This window comes from Babesia bigemina, assembly GCF_000981445.1.
Source record: "Babesia bigemina genome assembly Bbig001, chromosome : II".
Classification (NCBI taxonomy): domain Eukaryota; phylum Apicomplexa; class Aconoidasida; order Piroplasmida; family Babesiidae; genus Babesia; species Babesia bigemina.
In genome coordinates, this window is record NC_027217.1 from 462,089 (window position 1) to 477,243 (window position 15,155).

General features: G+C 51.1%; 8 protein-coding genes across 8 annotated transcripts; 6 read left to right on the top strand and 2 right to left on the bottom strand.

Moving 5' to 3' along the window:
* Window positions 1-873: 873 nt before the first annotated feature.
* BBBOND_0201850 (Histone H3, putative) lies at window positions 874-1,284 on the bottom strand (the record flags this gene model as incomplete). The annotated part of the gene is made up of 1 exon (XM_012911760.1): window positions 874-1,284. The coding sequence occupies one exon, from the start codon at window positions 1,282-1,284 to the stop codon at window positions 874-876; it is 411 nt and encodes a 136-aa protein (XP_012767214.1).
* Window positions 1,285-2,098: 814 nt separating this feature from the next.
* BBBOND_0201860 (Histone H2A protein, putative) lies at window positions 2,099-2,527 on the top strand (the record flags this gene model as incomplete). Its single annotated transcript, XM_012911761.1, has 1 exon — window positions 2,099-2,527. The coding sequence occupies one exon, from the start codon at window positions 2,099-2,101 to the stop codon at window positions 2,525-2,527; it is 429 nt and encodes a 142-aa protein (XP_012767215.1).
* Window positions 2,528-2,721: 194 nt separating this feature from the next.
* On the top strand, window positions 2,722-6,190 carry BBBOND_0201870 (tetratricopeptide repeat domain containing protein, putative; the record flags this gene model as incomplete). The annotated part of the gene is given in 9 exon segments (XM_012911762.1): window positions 2,722-2,780; window positions 2,817-4,127; window positions 4,293-4,681; window positions 4,716-4,895; window positions 4,931-5,310; window positions 5,325-5,473; window positions 5,509-5,743; window positions 5,779-5,837; window positions 5,863-6,190. 9 exon segments carry the CDS (start codon window positions 2,722-2,724, stop codon window positions 6,188-6,190), a joined length of 3,090 nt encoding a protein of 1,029 aa, XP_012767216.1.
* A 19-nt stretch (window positions 6,191-6,209) lies between these two features.
* BBBOND_0201880 (ribosomal protein L19-like protein, putative) lies at window positions 6,210-7,104 on the top strand (the record flags this gene model as incomplete). Its single annotated transcript, XM_012911763.1, has 7 exons — window positions 6,210-6,291; window positions 6,326-6,447; window positions 6,483-6,624; window positions 6,665-6,803; window positions 6,844-6,889; window positions 6,927-6,995; window positions 7,033-7,104. The coding sequence occupies 7 exons, from the start codon at window positions 6,210-6,212 to the stop codon at window positions 7,102-7,104; spliced, it is 672 nt and encodes a 223-aa protein (XP_012767217.1).
* BBBOND_0201890 (mRNA processing-related protein, putative) lies at window positions 7,101-8,477 on the bottom strand (the record flags this gene model as incomplete). Its single annotated transcript, XM_012911764.1, has 5 exons — window positions 7,101-7,254; window positions 7,296-7,426; window positions 7,465-7,566; window positions 7,602-8,266; window positions 8,306-8,477. 5 exons carry the CDS (start codon window positions 8,475-8,477, stop codon window positions 7,101-7,103), a joined length of 1,224 nt encoding a protein of 407 aa, XP_012767218.1.
* Window positions 8,478-9,486: 1,009 nt separating this feature from the next.
* Window positions 9,487-10,461, top strand: BBBOND_0201900 (Palmitoyltransferase PFA3; the record flags this gene model as incomplete). The annotated part of the gene is made up of 3 exons (XM_012911765.1): window positions 9,487-9,580; window positions 9,616-9,920; window positions 10,042-10,461. 3 exons carry the CDS (start codon window positions 9,487-9,489, stop codon window positions 10,459-10,461), a joined length of 819 nt encoding a protein of 272 aa, XP_012767219.1.
* Window positions 10,462-12,183: 1,722 nt separating this feature from the next.
* On the top strand, window positions 12,184-13,179 carry BBBOND_0201910 (hypothetical protein; the record flags this gene model as incomplete). The annotated part of the gene is made up of 1 exon (XM_012911766.1): window positions 12,184-13,179. One exon carries the CDS (start codon window positions 12,184-12,186, stop codon window positions 13,177-13,179), a length of 996 nt encoding a protein of 331 aa, XP_012767220.1.
* A 1,623-nt stretch (window positions 13,180-14,802) lies between these two features.
* On the top strand, window positions 14,803-15,033 carry BBBOND_0201920 (hypothetical protein; the record flags this gene model as incomplete). The annotated part of the gene is made up of 1 exon (XM_012911767.1): window positions 14,803-15,033. One exon carries the CDS (start codon window positions 14,803-14,805, stop codon window positions 15,031-15,033), a length of 231 nt encoding a protein of 76 aa, XP_012767221.1.
* Window positions 15,034-15,155: the final 122 nt, after the last annotated feature.

Below are 15,155 nucleotides of genomic sequence, written 5' to 3' on the forward strand. Positions count from 1 at the left end.
CTCTGTATGGTGCTGTGACGTGAATAACCGATACTCAACAGCCTGAGGGAGCGTTGCGCTACAAAGAGTCCCCGAGCACAAAATATAGGCGCCCAGCCCATACATCTAATTGTATTTCTAAATCACGCCTACAACCATTTTCGATTAGAAGACTGGTGTTTCCTTTCGGACGGATGTCGCGTGACTGTTCCTAACGAATGTACCCTGGTCGATGGATGTGAGCTACGGCAGAGCAGAGTAGCTGCATCTGTTCTAACTATGGCACGCCTAATGTGACTCTAATTGACATCTGACGCCAAAAAGGCTGTCTTCTCCAGCTTTATTACACAGCGGTAATCAACACCGTGCCCGGCGTCGTGGCGGCAAGAAGATGGATTATAGGCATCCACAGTACCAACTTTAATACGATTCGTTTAGGTGTATATGTAACTTCGGGGAATCTTGATCCTGCCGGTCGTTATCGGCTGCAATGGCAGTGTTGCCGTTACCCGTCGAACCCCTTAGTGACTAATGCTCCATGAGGCCTCGGAGAAGCCCTCTGGCAGCGCCAACAGATAAAAGGACACCTGGTAAGAGCCTTCCGTATGACACATAGCGCAAACCACTATCCACCGGCGACCAGTCACGCCAACCGCCACTGCAACGACGGCGTACCCAGTGGCCAGCACAAAAAGCCGGAAATTTTGTCGACAACCGAGTTATACAGGCGACTGATGCAGTACGCCCCGACAAATGATCACACGAGTGTATACAAGAGCCAGATATGAACACACAAAAATGAGAACATAAAGAAATTGAAAGCTGTTGGGATGGCTTCAAGTGAAGCCTTAGACGATATTAGAGTACGCTTAAATTTCAGTGGGAATAGGAGCCTTAGGCCCTCTCACCCCTGATTCTCCTGGCGAGCTGAATGTCCTTGGGCATAATGGTCACACGCTTCGCATGGATGGCACACAGGTTGGTGTCTTCGAAGAGACCGACGAGGTAGGCCTCAGCAGCTTCCTGAAGAGCAAGAACAGCAGAGGACTGGAAACGCAAGTCAGTCTTGAAGTCCTGGGCAATTTCCCTGACAAGACGCTGGAAGGGCAACTTGCGGATAAGAAGCTCCGTGGATTTCTGGTACCTCCTGATTTCACGCAGAGCGACAGTACCAGGGCGATACCTGTGAGGCTTCTTAATACCGCCAGTGACCGGGGCGGACTTGCGGGCAGCCTTAGTGGCCAACTGCTTACGCGGGGCTTTACCACCAGTGGATTTGCGGGCCGTTTGCTTGGTACGCGCCATTTTTGTCTGTTAACAAAGGATTTATAGCAAGGTAGACTCGTAACCTATTCCACAGAATTAACGCGTACTGAAGGGGGGGGCACACCACACAGACCCAGCACACACATGTGGTGCCCCAAAACAGCACTCCACGCGACGAGCGGACAGCAATGAGGCGAAAAATCAGCAGCACGGCTACCCATTTGCACAACCGGTGATTTTGCAAATATGAACGGAAAACGCACGTCTAGTGATTGCATCACGTAGTGCGCGAAAAAGTAGACAACATGAACCGCTATACACCTCACCACTTCTAATGCGCATATAACTTCATCAGATATTAAGTCACATTAATAGAGCACAACACCACTTTTAGCTACAGTACGCAGCCTTCTTTAGGCGCACCTACACTAAGTTTCTACACGGTGTCTAGGTGTCACTGTGCGAGAATTCTACGTCAAACACGTCTGTCAAAACGACTCATATGCTTCCTATGGTAGATAATTTCTAGAGGAACTCCCGTATCCCTCGGGAATTTGTGTCTGCGGGGCATGTCTATCATTTTTGGCGGTATGTTTTACACACTGCCGTTTTCGTCACTGCAATGTGCGTTCAATGGTACGCCTTTCGTGGCCGTGTACAGCACTTTAATATCGGGCCACTTTCAGCCGCCTAGCGCGCGCACGCGCGTGGTTGTCTCCTCTCGCCCCAAGTGTGTGCCCAATAAATAGAGGGAGGGCTATCCGCGTGTGACCATTCAGTCGCCACAAAAGCCTGTAGGGAAGGCAAACAACGAAAGCCGTGCAAAGGAATTAATTGTTCATAGTTAATCAAAATGACGGCAGACGAAAAGAGTGCTGTTGGTGGTGGACGCAAAAAGACCGTCAAGTCGGTCACCAAATCGGCCAAGGCCGGCCTCCAGTTCCCGGTCGGACGTATCGGCAGGTACCTCAAGAACGGCAGGTACGCCAAGCGTGTTGGTGCCGGCGCACCAGTCTACTTGGCTGCTGTCCTCGAGTACCTGTGCGCTGAGATCTTGGAGCTCGCGGGAAACGCCGCTCGTGACAACAAGAAATCCCGTATCATCCCCCGCCACATCCAGCTGGCCATCAGGAACGACGAGGAGCTTTCTAAATTCTTGGCTGGCATCACCATCGCCTCCGGTGGTGTGATGCCGAACGTGCAGGCCGTACTTCTCCCCAAAAAGAAAGACGGCGAGCCCGTTCAATCCGGCATGGACGAGGAAGAGCACCACGACGATTGAGCACGCTTTTCGTCAATTAGCACAACCTATTGAGATGAGACGAGAGATCTTCTTACAATTTCCCCACCATACACACTGGTGACACGACGATATTAGAGCAAACGCTTTCAATTTCAGGCTTCACTTGAAGTCATCATCAACCGGCAATAATTTTATATAAACACCTTAACCTATATGTAGCGAGTTGTGCTGAAATGGACGGCTACGTTAGGCGTGAGCGAGCTCCCCTGGAGCTGCTCGACGACGAGCCAGTGTAGGCGGCGCCGTGGCGGTTCACATGGGTTTGCAGGGGAGAATGCAGCGACGCCGAGGTGGACGAGGAGGAGCTGAACGACTTCCTGATGGGAGAGGCGCTTTCAGGCGCGGAACCCAGACAGAAGCGGCGGCACTCCTTCGCCGACAAGTACCTGCGCAAGCTGATGCGGAGGAAGCAGAGAGCCAACAAACGCATGGTTCAGAAGTCTATCGCAATACAGAGAAAGAGGCGGAGGCGCAGGACCGCGGCACATGCCTCCAAACTGACTCCGCAACTGGAGAAACTCATGCAGGATGCGACGACGCAGTACCTCTGCGGCAACTTTGGGGATGCCGTCAAGCTGCTGAAGGAGCTGGTCAGACGCGCGCCGGGGCTACACGACCCGTTCCACATGCTGGGGCTCATATACCAGGAGGAATACAAGGACCCAGTGACCGCCACGGGGTACTACCTGCTGGCGGCACACCTCGTGCAGACGGACCTCGAGCTCTGGCGGCGCATCGGTGAAATGTCGCAGCAAATCGGCAACATCGACCAGGCCATATACTGCTTCAAGAAATGCCTCAAAACAAGCGAGGGAGAGCCCAATGAGGAAGCGAACTTCGCCCTGGCCATGTGCTACCTGGAAAAGAACGACCATCACAACGCCATCAAAAGGTTGCACCTGCTGTTCCAGATACACCCAGATGATGCGTTGCTGTTGAGCGAGCTCACGAAGTCGCTCATGGCCGTCGGTGATAAGGAGACGCTGCTAGGGGTGCTGATGACATTCTACCGAAGCACCGGCAACATCGACGTGGCAACGAGCGCGTGCCAGCTGCAGATTAACCTCAAACTCTATTCGGAGTGCGTTGAATTCGTCACCACGGTAACTGATGCGTTGCAACTCGACATACTTAACGTGCCGATGGACATGCTCGTGTCGTACGCCATCGCATCGCTGCACGGCGACAGCTTTCCGATAAAGGAGTTGAATGCGATATGGGAGGCAGAAGGCGTGTCAGCACATCGATACTACGCAGTGGCGAACGCCATCGCGAACAAGTGCCAAGAAACGGCCCTCAAGTGGTTCAAGAAGGGATACAGCGCCGACGACCCCGAGACCGTTAACGCCATGCTGCCCGAGCACGCGATACAGATGGCGAGGGCGCTGGTGATGGTGGACAAAGACCATGAAACAGCCGTCGGAATCTTGCAGACAGTGCTGGCGCGCGAGCCGACGAACTCGCAGGTTATCATACTGCTGGCTGACATCCTGGGCGACGCCGGGAAGCACTCCAAGGCCGACGAGCTGCTAGCGCGACTGACGACCACCGACCTGGATAGACTTAAAATGATACAGAAGTGGGTTCTAGTGTATCTGGCTCGTGCTGCATGCGTCACCGCAACTCGTGGTTTTCTGGGTTATGCTGCAGATGCAGTGCCCAACCCCGTGGTGCTGTGATGGCCGTACGCACGGCGGTAACAACGAAAGTTGCATCTCATTATACGCCGGTCATATAAAAACAGGCCTATCGACGCGGAGGAACGCGTGTCTGAGATCAAGAGTCTCGTGGACGCGGTGCAATCGCTCGTGCTTGAGTGCTTCAGTATCGTCCACCTCAGGCCGGATCCGTGTATATTGTTGGTGAAGGATGGGATGCGGGATTCCCCCGGGTTTGCATCTATCATGGAGGAAGTTAATCTCTGGATTGATCGCTTCGTAAGGGTGGTCAGCGACTGCGAGCTCGACACGGAGCGCACGTACCAAAAGCTGAGCAACGACAGGCTGATCAAATCGCACGCCGAAGAGGCCGTTAGTCTGGAGTACATGGATGTGCGCAAGGAAGTCGGGAAAAACTACTCGTTCCTCAAGACCAAAAAGGACCTGGGGTTGCAGTCGGTGGAGGACATCGTGGGTAGGTCCGCCTGTCGATGATGGACAAAACGCAGGTTGGAATGGTTACGAGAACCTGCTGATGTACGCGTCAGCGCTCATGGCGACGGCGGGGCGTGCCCGAGAGGGCGTGCAGCTGCTCGAAATCGTCGCAAATAACAGGAAAAGGTACAAGTCCAACACGGACATCACGGAGCGAAAACAGCTCCTGTCGACCGTGGAGGAACTCTCCTACCGTACGTGTACACGCAGCCACCATAACCGCTTGCAGATCTCAGCTGTTTCGGCGGGATTTACAAGGTGGCGCTGGTCCACGCGAGGGGCGAACTTGCCAAAAAGGGCAGCCTCAAGAGGTACGGCATGCTGCTGGCCACCGGCAACCTCGCCAAGGCTGCGCTCGAGCCGCTTTCGTCGTCCTCTGAAAAGGACGCGCTGCTCGAAAACAGGTCATGGATAGCCAGGCAGCTGCTACAGAAGCCGCAAAACTACGAGCTGCTCATGCTGGCAGGGCACTACTGCACCATGTCCGGCAAGTGGCTCTTCGCCATCGAGGAGTACAAAAGGGCGCTGATACAGAGGCCGAACGACTCCGTCGCGGCGCTGTGCCTCGCCACCAGCTATTTCAACTCGCTCGGGAGCAAAACGATGGAGGTGAGGTTCCGCAGTGCACGCAACATCGCGCGAAGGACACCAAGAAGGGACTGCTGCTCGGCATGACCTTCCTTCAGTACAGCATCAAGTTGCGGACCACGCAAACGTCGACGCATCCGTGCCATGCGATATTCGCCGCGGAGTGTCAATACAACATAGCCAGGTGGGTGTGTGAGCTCGGGGACACAGCTAATGCAGGGCCATGCACTTCCTCAACCTCGTGCATATGGCGGTACCACTGTACGAACAGTGCATCAACACCATTAGGGACGCAGAGGAAGAGTTCAATGGCATTGAAAGCAGTGACGTGATCGAGTGCCCGTGCGTCATATGCTACATGAGCCGCAGAAGCGGACACGGCTTCCCGCACGCGACGAGCGAAGTCACTGGCGGAAAGTTCGTCTGGAATAACGAACGGAAACAGATTCTGCGGGTAGGTGAACGTAACTGTGGTATATACGGCCGCAGGCGGCGGCATACAACCTGTTCCTCATATACACCTCCAACAAGAACACCGCTCAGGCCGCGTACGTGGCCACACACTGCCTTCAGTGGGAGTAGACATGTAGCGCATAATGCTAAGCACGAAATACACTTCCGCCTTAATAGGGGCATTCTGGGTAACTTCGCGCCGATTAACGCTCACAGTTTGCCGCAGCGCCAGGCTAGGGCGCTGCGCTCCCGCGCCCTGGTAGCCCAGGCTGAAGAGGCACACTACGTCGTCAGCAACCCCAAAACCGCTGCGGACTGGCCTCCTAAGCACGACCATGGCGAGCCGATGACTCTGGAGAAGTGCAAGAAGATCATGTACGATCTCAATGCGCTGGAGATGCATCGAATGAGGAATGCGCGCAAATTCAACGTACTTCGCCTCTCATAGCTGCCTTAAACATGTTCAGATGCCGTCTATAAACCTGGGTGATCTCGTCGAAGTCAAGTACGAGCTATCTCGAACGCAGCAGACCTTTGCAACCTTCCAGGGTAGGAACTCACCGACCGAAGCGAAAGCTTACAGGGTACTGCGTTGACATAAGACGACGGGGACTCAACTCGTCATTTACTTTGAAAAACGCATTCGACGGAGTCGGAGTCACCCAAATGGTGCCTTACTACTCCCCTCGGCTCATGAATGTCAAGGTAGCTCGTAAAACCTATGCGACAATCCAGCGAAGGTCATGAAAAGCGTGTCTAAGGCTGCAACTGCGGCAAACAGGGCTGCAAGAATCCAAAAACCCATAACTAGGGACTACAGATACAGGTTCCACCTCAACGTCAGACATAGGTTCTCCAGACGCAGAGGGGTGCATAAACCGGGTAAGAATTTGCATTCTTTCGCCAGCACAGTCGGCTGTAGGCATCCGAAACTTCGAAATCCGGCTCAAAAACAGAATCGCAAGGCTCAAAAACAGCTACTACCAGATGAGGTTCGAGGCGGGGCTGCCCTCTTATGTCTGGGGAGGAGCTTACAACATAAACACGACAAGCAGAGCAAGGTATCCATTGTAAACTCCAATACACCTCATCGCCGTGCAGGCTGGTTCGTGCGGAGACGAACAGACGCATGCGCATATATAGCATGGTACGTCGATGTGCCGCCAGTCACAGCGAACTTGTAGGACGAGCAGCGCCTCAGGAGCGAAAAGCTGCACAAGAGACGCGAAAGGTCGAAGTGGGGAGTGTACAGGGTAGGAGGGACGATGCTGTCTGTTATTGTGTGCGCAGCTGCCTGGATTGAGGTACCTGAAATTGCTGGACACCCAGAAGCAAAACTCGCTGACAGAAAACAAAAATTAAGTACACGGACTGTCTCTACATGTGCTCTTGCAGCACCTGTAGCCCCATTTCTTGCTGTCACGGTCGTAATATGATCCCCAGATTGTAGTGTGGCCTAGCGTATATACGTCTTCCTTGTACGCAGACAACGCATATACACGCGTATAGTTGCTTCTGTGCGTCGCTATGCCTTCAATATAGGCAACGCTTACCTCTCCGATGATTGTGGTGGGTCTCCCGATGGATCCGCGGGCGGTTCGCCACCTGCGGCATCAGGGCCTCCTAGAAACTCCGAACCGCCATAACGCTCCAGCAGTGCCTGTCTTTGCACGCTTTTTTCTTTCTGCGGCAGCATGCTACTAAGGAAAAGGCGCAGCGTACCTGGCGTTTCTCCGAGTCCTTCTTGTACATGAACTCAAGTTCAGTGGGTTGTGCCATGAATTTTACGGCGGAGCCCTTTTGCTGCACCTCCCAGGCAAATTGCTGCAAGGCGTCAACCATTGAAGAACAGGACTTACCTCCATCTCCTTCAGCTTATGCGCATCGCCGGACGTGAAAATCTCGTTGTCCCCTCGGAATGTGTGCTGGCCGGTGTTTTCCATGCCTATTAGAGGGTCATCGCGCAGCGAGCGGGATTTCGGATCATAGAAGGCCGAATCGACATTCAAGTTGATGAGATATTTGGCGGTGTCTTCGCGAATGCGCAGGTTCCGCGTGGTCGTGCGCGTTCTATCGTCGGTGGTCCCGAATGTGGCTTCGCTGTCGGCGAATTCATCTTTCTCGTTCCCTCTAGGGCTCTCGTCGGTCTCCGCGGTTTGAGATTTTAGCTTGGCCGCCAGCTGCTGCATCTGGAGGCGCTCCTGCTCCTCCTCAACGGCCTGGTGGGCTTCGACGAGCAGCTGGTGGGAGGCCGGGTCGAAGCCTGCCCAACGGTCGCGCACAGCTTCGTAGCCGGTTGCGGTGTTTTGCACTATGAACTCGTCTGGGCATATGTTGGAGTTGGTGTACTTCGCGCCCTTCTTCCGCGGCCGCTCGACGCAGCTCTTCGCGTCGTGGGTGATTGCACCGCAATTCTCACACGCGTTCTTGCGATACTTGATGGCCACATGAGAGGTGACGCCCTTTTGGCTGGGGGCGTCCAAATGTTGCCGCCGTTGCTCGTAGGCTCGCTGGTGTTGCAAACCTGAGGTCAGTGAAGGTGTAGACGCGGCATCCGACGCACCTGGAGTGGCATTCATGTACCACGGCGCCTTGGCGATGAACCGCGGGATGTGAGGGTTGACCTCGCGGTTGTCGTCAGTCCGCGAAGCATCACCATCAGCGGCTGCCTTGGCGGCTTCGGCTGCGTCGTTGGGACGCACGTCGCGCCGCGGCGGCTGAGAATCGCCCTGCATTGGAACAGGTTTGGCAGAGCGAAGCAACCACGCGCAGCCGATGCCTCCGACAAACGGTGACCGCCGTTAACACAAGCGATACGGAGTACTTAGTGCATCCACTAAAGACGGCAAAAAAACGCGTGCCTATGCTGCGCCCACCTGCTAAGCAGATAATCCCAAAGGGAATTATCGGCAGACAACGTGTGCTACCTCACGTGTCCTACATTAATATAACACTTTGATGTGTTGGAATGTTAATGAGCGCAATGAACAATGGAAACGCCGAAGATGCTCTAACGATACCATGGTCTCCATAAAATCAACACATTATTACACATTGGCTTGAAACAACCTTCACGCATTTTTAAAGTATGCTGTGCGTTGATAAACGTTGTCAAAAGGCTATGAAAGCAAGTGTATTCCCTTTGCTGAACTATTCATGATGCGACTCACGGTTACAACGACCGTTTAGCGTATAATTCAAATATACGTGTACACATCGCCAGAATATCGCAATTCACGTTATTGTTTGCAAAGGTGGCACGCACGTTCTCCCAGGTGATCTGCGAGCCTTGGCGGCCGTCCCAAAGTGGCGCAATCAAACCCCGGGAGGTACCAAAATATCGGCTCTTGTATCACACATCTAAGGTAGCAACTTAATGGAGTGCGGTGGAAGTGGAAATCTGCGCAAACATGCAGCGCGCCATACCTGGGGAACCTGCGCAGCGAGAGGTAACACCTAAGCACCGGAAAGGTAACCCAAGGGCGCTCTTGTCACTCAAAGCGGATAAGGAGTTCTAAGCGCACAAAACTGCCCACAGCAAATAGGCCATGCGGTGGACGAGAGCCTAGTTCGCAGGGGACGCCTCTGCGCATCGTGGAGAATGTGCGAACGCCCATAGACAAACACGGGTGCGGCAAAAAGCTCAGTCTTAAGGAAGCACGCCGCTAAACATTCAGCCATAAACCAGCGGTTTAGACGGCTTTCGCGGCAGATATATCGCAAGGCACTTACACATCTGCCAAAATGTTGGAGCAGCCGATGGGTTCTCTCGCGGGCGCTGCCGCAGTTAAGAAAACCAACACAACTTGCTTCAGGAACATAGCACTCTTCATCACAGGTGCGCAGCAGTGACGACCCGGTAATGATGTGCAGTGTTCATGTACGCCGGTATGATGAGCATCGTCCTCAGGCCATATCTGAGCCCTCTCAGCGCCTACGGATTCGTCATTGCGGCTACTTTTAACGTTGTATTCGGACTCTTCTTCATAAGCTTTATCCGGGTTAGTCGACGGAGTATTCCGCTAATGTTGCAACAGTCCTCGAACACCGACCCTGGAGCGGTGCCAACAAACTGGGGATTCTATATGGGAGACGACACCAAAAGGAGGCGGTATTGCAAAGTGTGTAACGTATGGAAGCCAGACAGAACACACCACTGTTCCGCATGCAACCGTTGCGTGCTAAACATGGACCACCACTGCCCGTGGATCAGCAACTGTGTCGGGTTCTACAACCGCAAGTACTTTATGCAACTGCTCGTATACGCTGTTCTGGGGCTACTGTTTATTGTCGTACAAGCGTAAGTGCCTGCAGAGAATAGTTCACGGATCTTGCAGCGTGTACTACCTCATCAACGAATCTATGCTTAGTGAAAGCGCAGACGATCTTGCGAAACACGACTCGGGGATCAGAGCCATCGCAAACATATACGTGTGCGTAATGGTCTTCGTTGGACTTGCGCTGATATTTGCACTTATTCCGTTCGTGCAGTTCCACTTCAAGCTCGTGCTCAAAAACTCAACCACCATCGAAAACCTCGATGACGCAACGAAGGATCAAGGACTCTACGATATGGGAATAGGCGCCAATTTGCAGCAGGTATTCGGTGTCAACCCGTTCTGCTGGTTCGCGCCTTGCAACCTGCCGCTCAACCGCCCGGTTGGGGACGGTGTCAGATGGACGCAGTACTACTACGACAACATACCAGAAGGACCTTAAGAGTTTAATATTTGTTCCAAATATAGCCTTCGCGTGCTCGTTTGTAACTCACTGGTGCACAGTGCCAAGGCGATCTGTTATGGCGGTTGCGTAGTATTTGGTTCTTAGGTTCCATGAGTGGCTGAGTCTAACCTGGGTCGATTTCGGTGTTTAGCCAGAGCTACTACGTTAGTGTTGCAATGCCAAACACCTGCATAGATGTAGGGTTGAGTTTATGAGATGATGTGAGATTGTCGTGCCTAATGCTTGGAAGTTGTGGATTTATGACCGCTGATACCGTCAAGTATTTGCTTAATGGTTCTACCAAGGCTTTACTTATGGTATTTAGCGCATATGTAGAATCAATAGCACGAGTGCGACTAATTTAAAAGCGCCGCCAAAGGAAAGCCGATGGCAACGACCGCGGTATCACCTAGTCCGCATGGTACTTCTCTCGCCATGCAGTGGAACGTCTGAATTGCGCTTAACAATGCAGTAGTGTATACCGTAATTTGGCTACGCATCAATCTTCCACCGATTGTCTGAGTTTACAGGTGCATTCAACATTCGAAGCGTAAATCAACCGCCATAACAAGGCCATCGGCATATGGTGGAATACGCGGTTGTGCAATAGGACTTTTGACGCGTCCCCATTATATACAACAGTGACCATCGGGCTATCTCCAAGTAATCTACCGTCATATCATCGGCAAATGACGACAGCAGCGCTGGTGCAACCGGCGTCAGACGCGACTTGCCAACAAATGCACTGACATCCTATTTCATGGCGCATCTGCAGCAGTGGCTCACATTTTCTTATGAGTTTGCTGAGTTTTTTTGGAGTGGACAAATGGTTGGTAAGATACTGTACCAAATACTCGTTGAAATGGTCTGTCCTTGACAACACCGCCCACGGAGGCCTGTGAAGCTATTGAGCGGGTACAACATGTTCGGTGCTAGACAGTAGAAAGCCGTCTCTCCCGTATCAACAAGTTTACGCACTTCCAGGCGTGATGTTAATCTTACACTCCACCTTCCCGACTAACGCGCACAGCTCACCTCACATAAAACCTATTCCTTTAAACAACTTAACACCTAATGCAACTTGCGCTTTTAGTTGTTGTGTGCCTAATTGCGGCGGCTTGAGCTGTAATAAACATGCTCACAGCGGTTTATGATGCTCCATAAGTGATCATCGGTGGTGTCTCAGAAGCGCCATCCCGGGTATGGCAGCAGGCTATCTCTAACGTGAGTCAATAGCGTATTTTAATTAGTTCGGCGGCTCAATGATGCATACCGGCACACTTATTGGGCGACTCAATACGTAATACAGGGGTATTTTCCGACGTGGCGGCCACTGGAAGGAGAACACCCTTTAATCTGCTTGTTACAACCTGTCGTACAATGTCAGGTTCTGATGTGCCAATACAAACATAATAAGAATCATAGGTTCACTATGTACCCTTACCGTATAGAACTTATATACTGCGATGACATGCGTTTAGGAAGCTGCATGCCACTATCCCACTAAGGTAGCTGCGAAATGCGGATATTCCATTACTGCGTTACCTTCTACCCATTGGACGCGTAGAATGTGCTGAATATGTACGCTATTTGTGTGTTTTAGATGTCGAGAGCACTTTTGTGTATTTTCTAAGGCAGCTGTTTAAGGGCTCAGAGCATAAGTAGATTCAACATTTCATACACCAATAGCAGGCGCATCAACAAACGCATCGTCACAAAATGGTGTACAACTCGTTGACTGATGCTCCTCACAACCTCAAGGAGGGCATTGACTGGTTGATTGCCCTTAAGGGAACTAATGCTGAGAGCAATTTCAAGGCTATGGCTGCCGCGGTGCACAAGTTTCTTGCAGACAAGCCCGTTGGCAAGATGGATGTACCTGCTCTCAATAAAATAAAATCCATTTTTAAAAAATTCATAGGACAAAGTGCGCTTAATAAACACTCATTCGTGAGAAGACTGCTGGGCAGATTCGAAAGGAAAATGAGTACGAAAGTCAGCTTATTCCATAAACGCTTTGGAAGTCTCGACCCAAGCGATTGTGAGAACGTCATAGAGGCTACAGGTGTGAAACCTGAACACATCGCAGTGGAGTTGGCAAAAGCTGTGGATGGGTGTGAGAAGTTCTTGGGAAACATCAAGGCTTCTGACCATTATGAATCTGCTTACAGTTCAAGAGCTACGTGGGATTCATCATGCTCGAGAAACCCAGAAGCTTGCGCAGTGGTTCTCGTGGGAATTGCGCCAATTCTATACACAGGTCTACGGTCCCTGAAAGAGGCCAGTGCGAACGTTGCGAATCGTCAATGGCTAGTTAGTTATACGGAAATGCATCTCAAAAATGTGATGAAAGCTGTTGGATACAAAACAGACGAATGTCGCTCTGGCATTAGTGGATTGGACATATTTAAGACGTTACGTAATGTGAAATACGATATTTTGAATTCAATATACAGCCTCGCTGGATTTTGGGCCTTCTACGGATTTGATAAAATGGGAGATCTAGTAGTTGAAATAACCAAAGACCGTAAAGCTGTGCCAGCCGTTGACGGTAAAGGCAAACAGCCTGTTATCCCCGAAGCTGAACCATCCGTCGATCCTGTGAAACCTGAAGTTGGTGAGGTTGAACAGCCTGTAAAGGTTGCAAAAGCTGCTAAAGTGGCGAAATCTGGAAGGTCTGGCAAGAAAACTACCAAGGTCAGCCAGAACAAGTAGCAGAAACAACTAAAGCAACTGTAGTTCGCTGAGCAGTGAGTGGCAGTCTTACGAGTACTCACCAGTCATTTGTAATTTAAAAATCTGGTGATGCCCACAAAAACGTATGCACTTTTAGTGCACAATACTGCTCTCGAAGAAATACAGTAATCACGGTCATGGTTTTATAAACAACTTTGCTTGTAGCGCAATTCGCTGCTTGGTTGTTACTGTGTCGAATCCATTTATCTTGGTATACCAGACGTTTTATGTATGGCCTCACTTTAAATCACGCTGCCGACTGCCTTGCAGCTCTGGTGAATGACGGAAGAGTGCAGTTTGGTACTAGATTTGTAGCTTGATAGTTACAGAAATGCAGCCCACATTTGTGCAAGGCGCACTACCCTCAGCACGTATCACTTATAAACTCAGTCTTTATCGCATCCAATCTATATAGTGCGCGTGTTAATATCAAGCGCGGAAAATCAAACATGAAGCTGCTGTTTATGAGGTGGGTCATACGGCTGTAGGTTTCATGAATCGTACAACTGCCATGCTTCATGAAGCGCCGGTAGAGGCAGTCCTAGCGTCAAAGGCGTCACGCCTCAGTATACGGAACCCTAACCCCTTAGCCACGCTCGACAAAACCACGTCACATTGGAGGGGTATTTCGCGCACCGTCCCACACTTCATGCGCTACAAACTGTCTTTTTACAGATGTCGCGGCAATACTCACTAGAGGACGCTGCCCTCGCTACCAGCACGTTGGTTACTTCCACGACACGGATGGGCACCTTCAGGTGGCGCAATAATTAATGCAGTGACGTGTCATTTGTCACCACGTGATGATTTCCACTGAACATTTGCGATAATTTTGCGGGCACCCAGTCTACCACCCTCATCGTGTACCCGTCCATATCTGGGAGCACCATGTTCGTTGCGTGGCTCATAGGGTGTTAACTGAGCGTTTTACATTACCCTCTATTATATAAAAGAGCAACAGAGCCTTTTGTTAACGTAATAGCATAATAGGTTGCCGGCACCGAAAGGGGTTCCCGGGCGGTCCCCCACCCCAGTACTAACCCGGCCTAGCGCCGCTTGACTTCGGAGTTCGGATGGGATCCGGTATTTTCGACGCAGTATGGCCGGCAACACGAAGTTGCCAAATCGTCAATACACTATAATTAAGTATAACTATTTTGACAACAGGGGTGCTATAAACTCATGCATGAGGTCGATCATATCGGTACTTTGCATGGCCGTTACTCCAAATTAAGAAAGATGATTGATGAATATCGTGCATTAACTAGAGGCCTGAAAAGGAAAAACCTAACACGGGAGAGGTATGCCGAATTGCAGAACGCTTTGACGAATCTAGAAGAGTAATTCAAAGGCATAGGACAGGCAGCATCAGGCATCTTTGCATTCAACAGTGTGGCCTACTTAAGAGAAACGATCAGACAAGTAAGAATATTCATTCGAGAACACACGGATCAAAGGTCTACGCAGTCTGACGATAAACGGACAACGGGGCTAGGCGGCGGCAAAGCAGCAGCATTAGAGTCAAATACGGCGGGAGTTACACGAGGTCATCCAAACGATCTGTATCGAAATGCCCCTAGATCTGACGAAGGTAATGAAACTATGCGAGAATTACTCAATGATGGCTTTCTGCTAGAGACGTTGGGAGAGGCTCAAGCAATTGCGAAAAATATAGAGGCACTGTTAAACGATCCTGTGATAAGTGACATTAATTTCTACGCAGTAGGTAGTGGGTTAGATCCATACGATGCGACAATTCTCAATATTCAACGTGATTACGATTTGTATTATGACGAATTGAAGGACCTGGTAAATGCGTGGGATATATACTAGCGTTACGCATATAACAATGATATGTTGCGAGAGATGGATCTGAAATCCACACAAGCATTCGAATTATAAGGAGAGCAGCGGCAGCTGGAGGTAGCCTTCGAGGAGTACGGAACCCTTGTTGA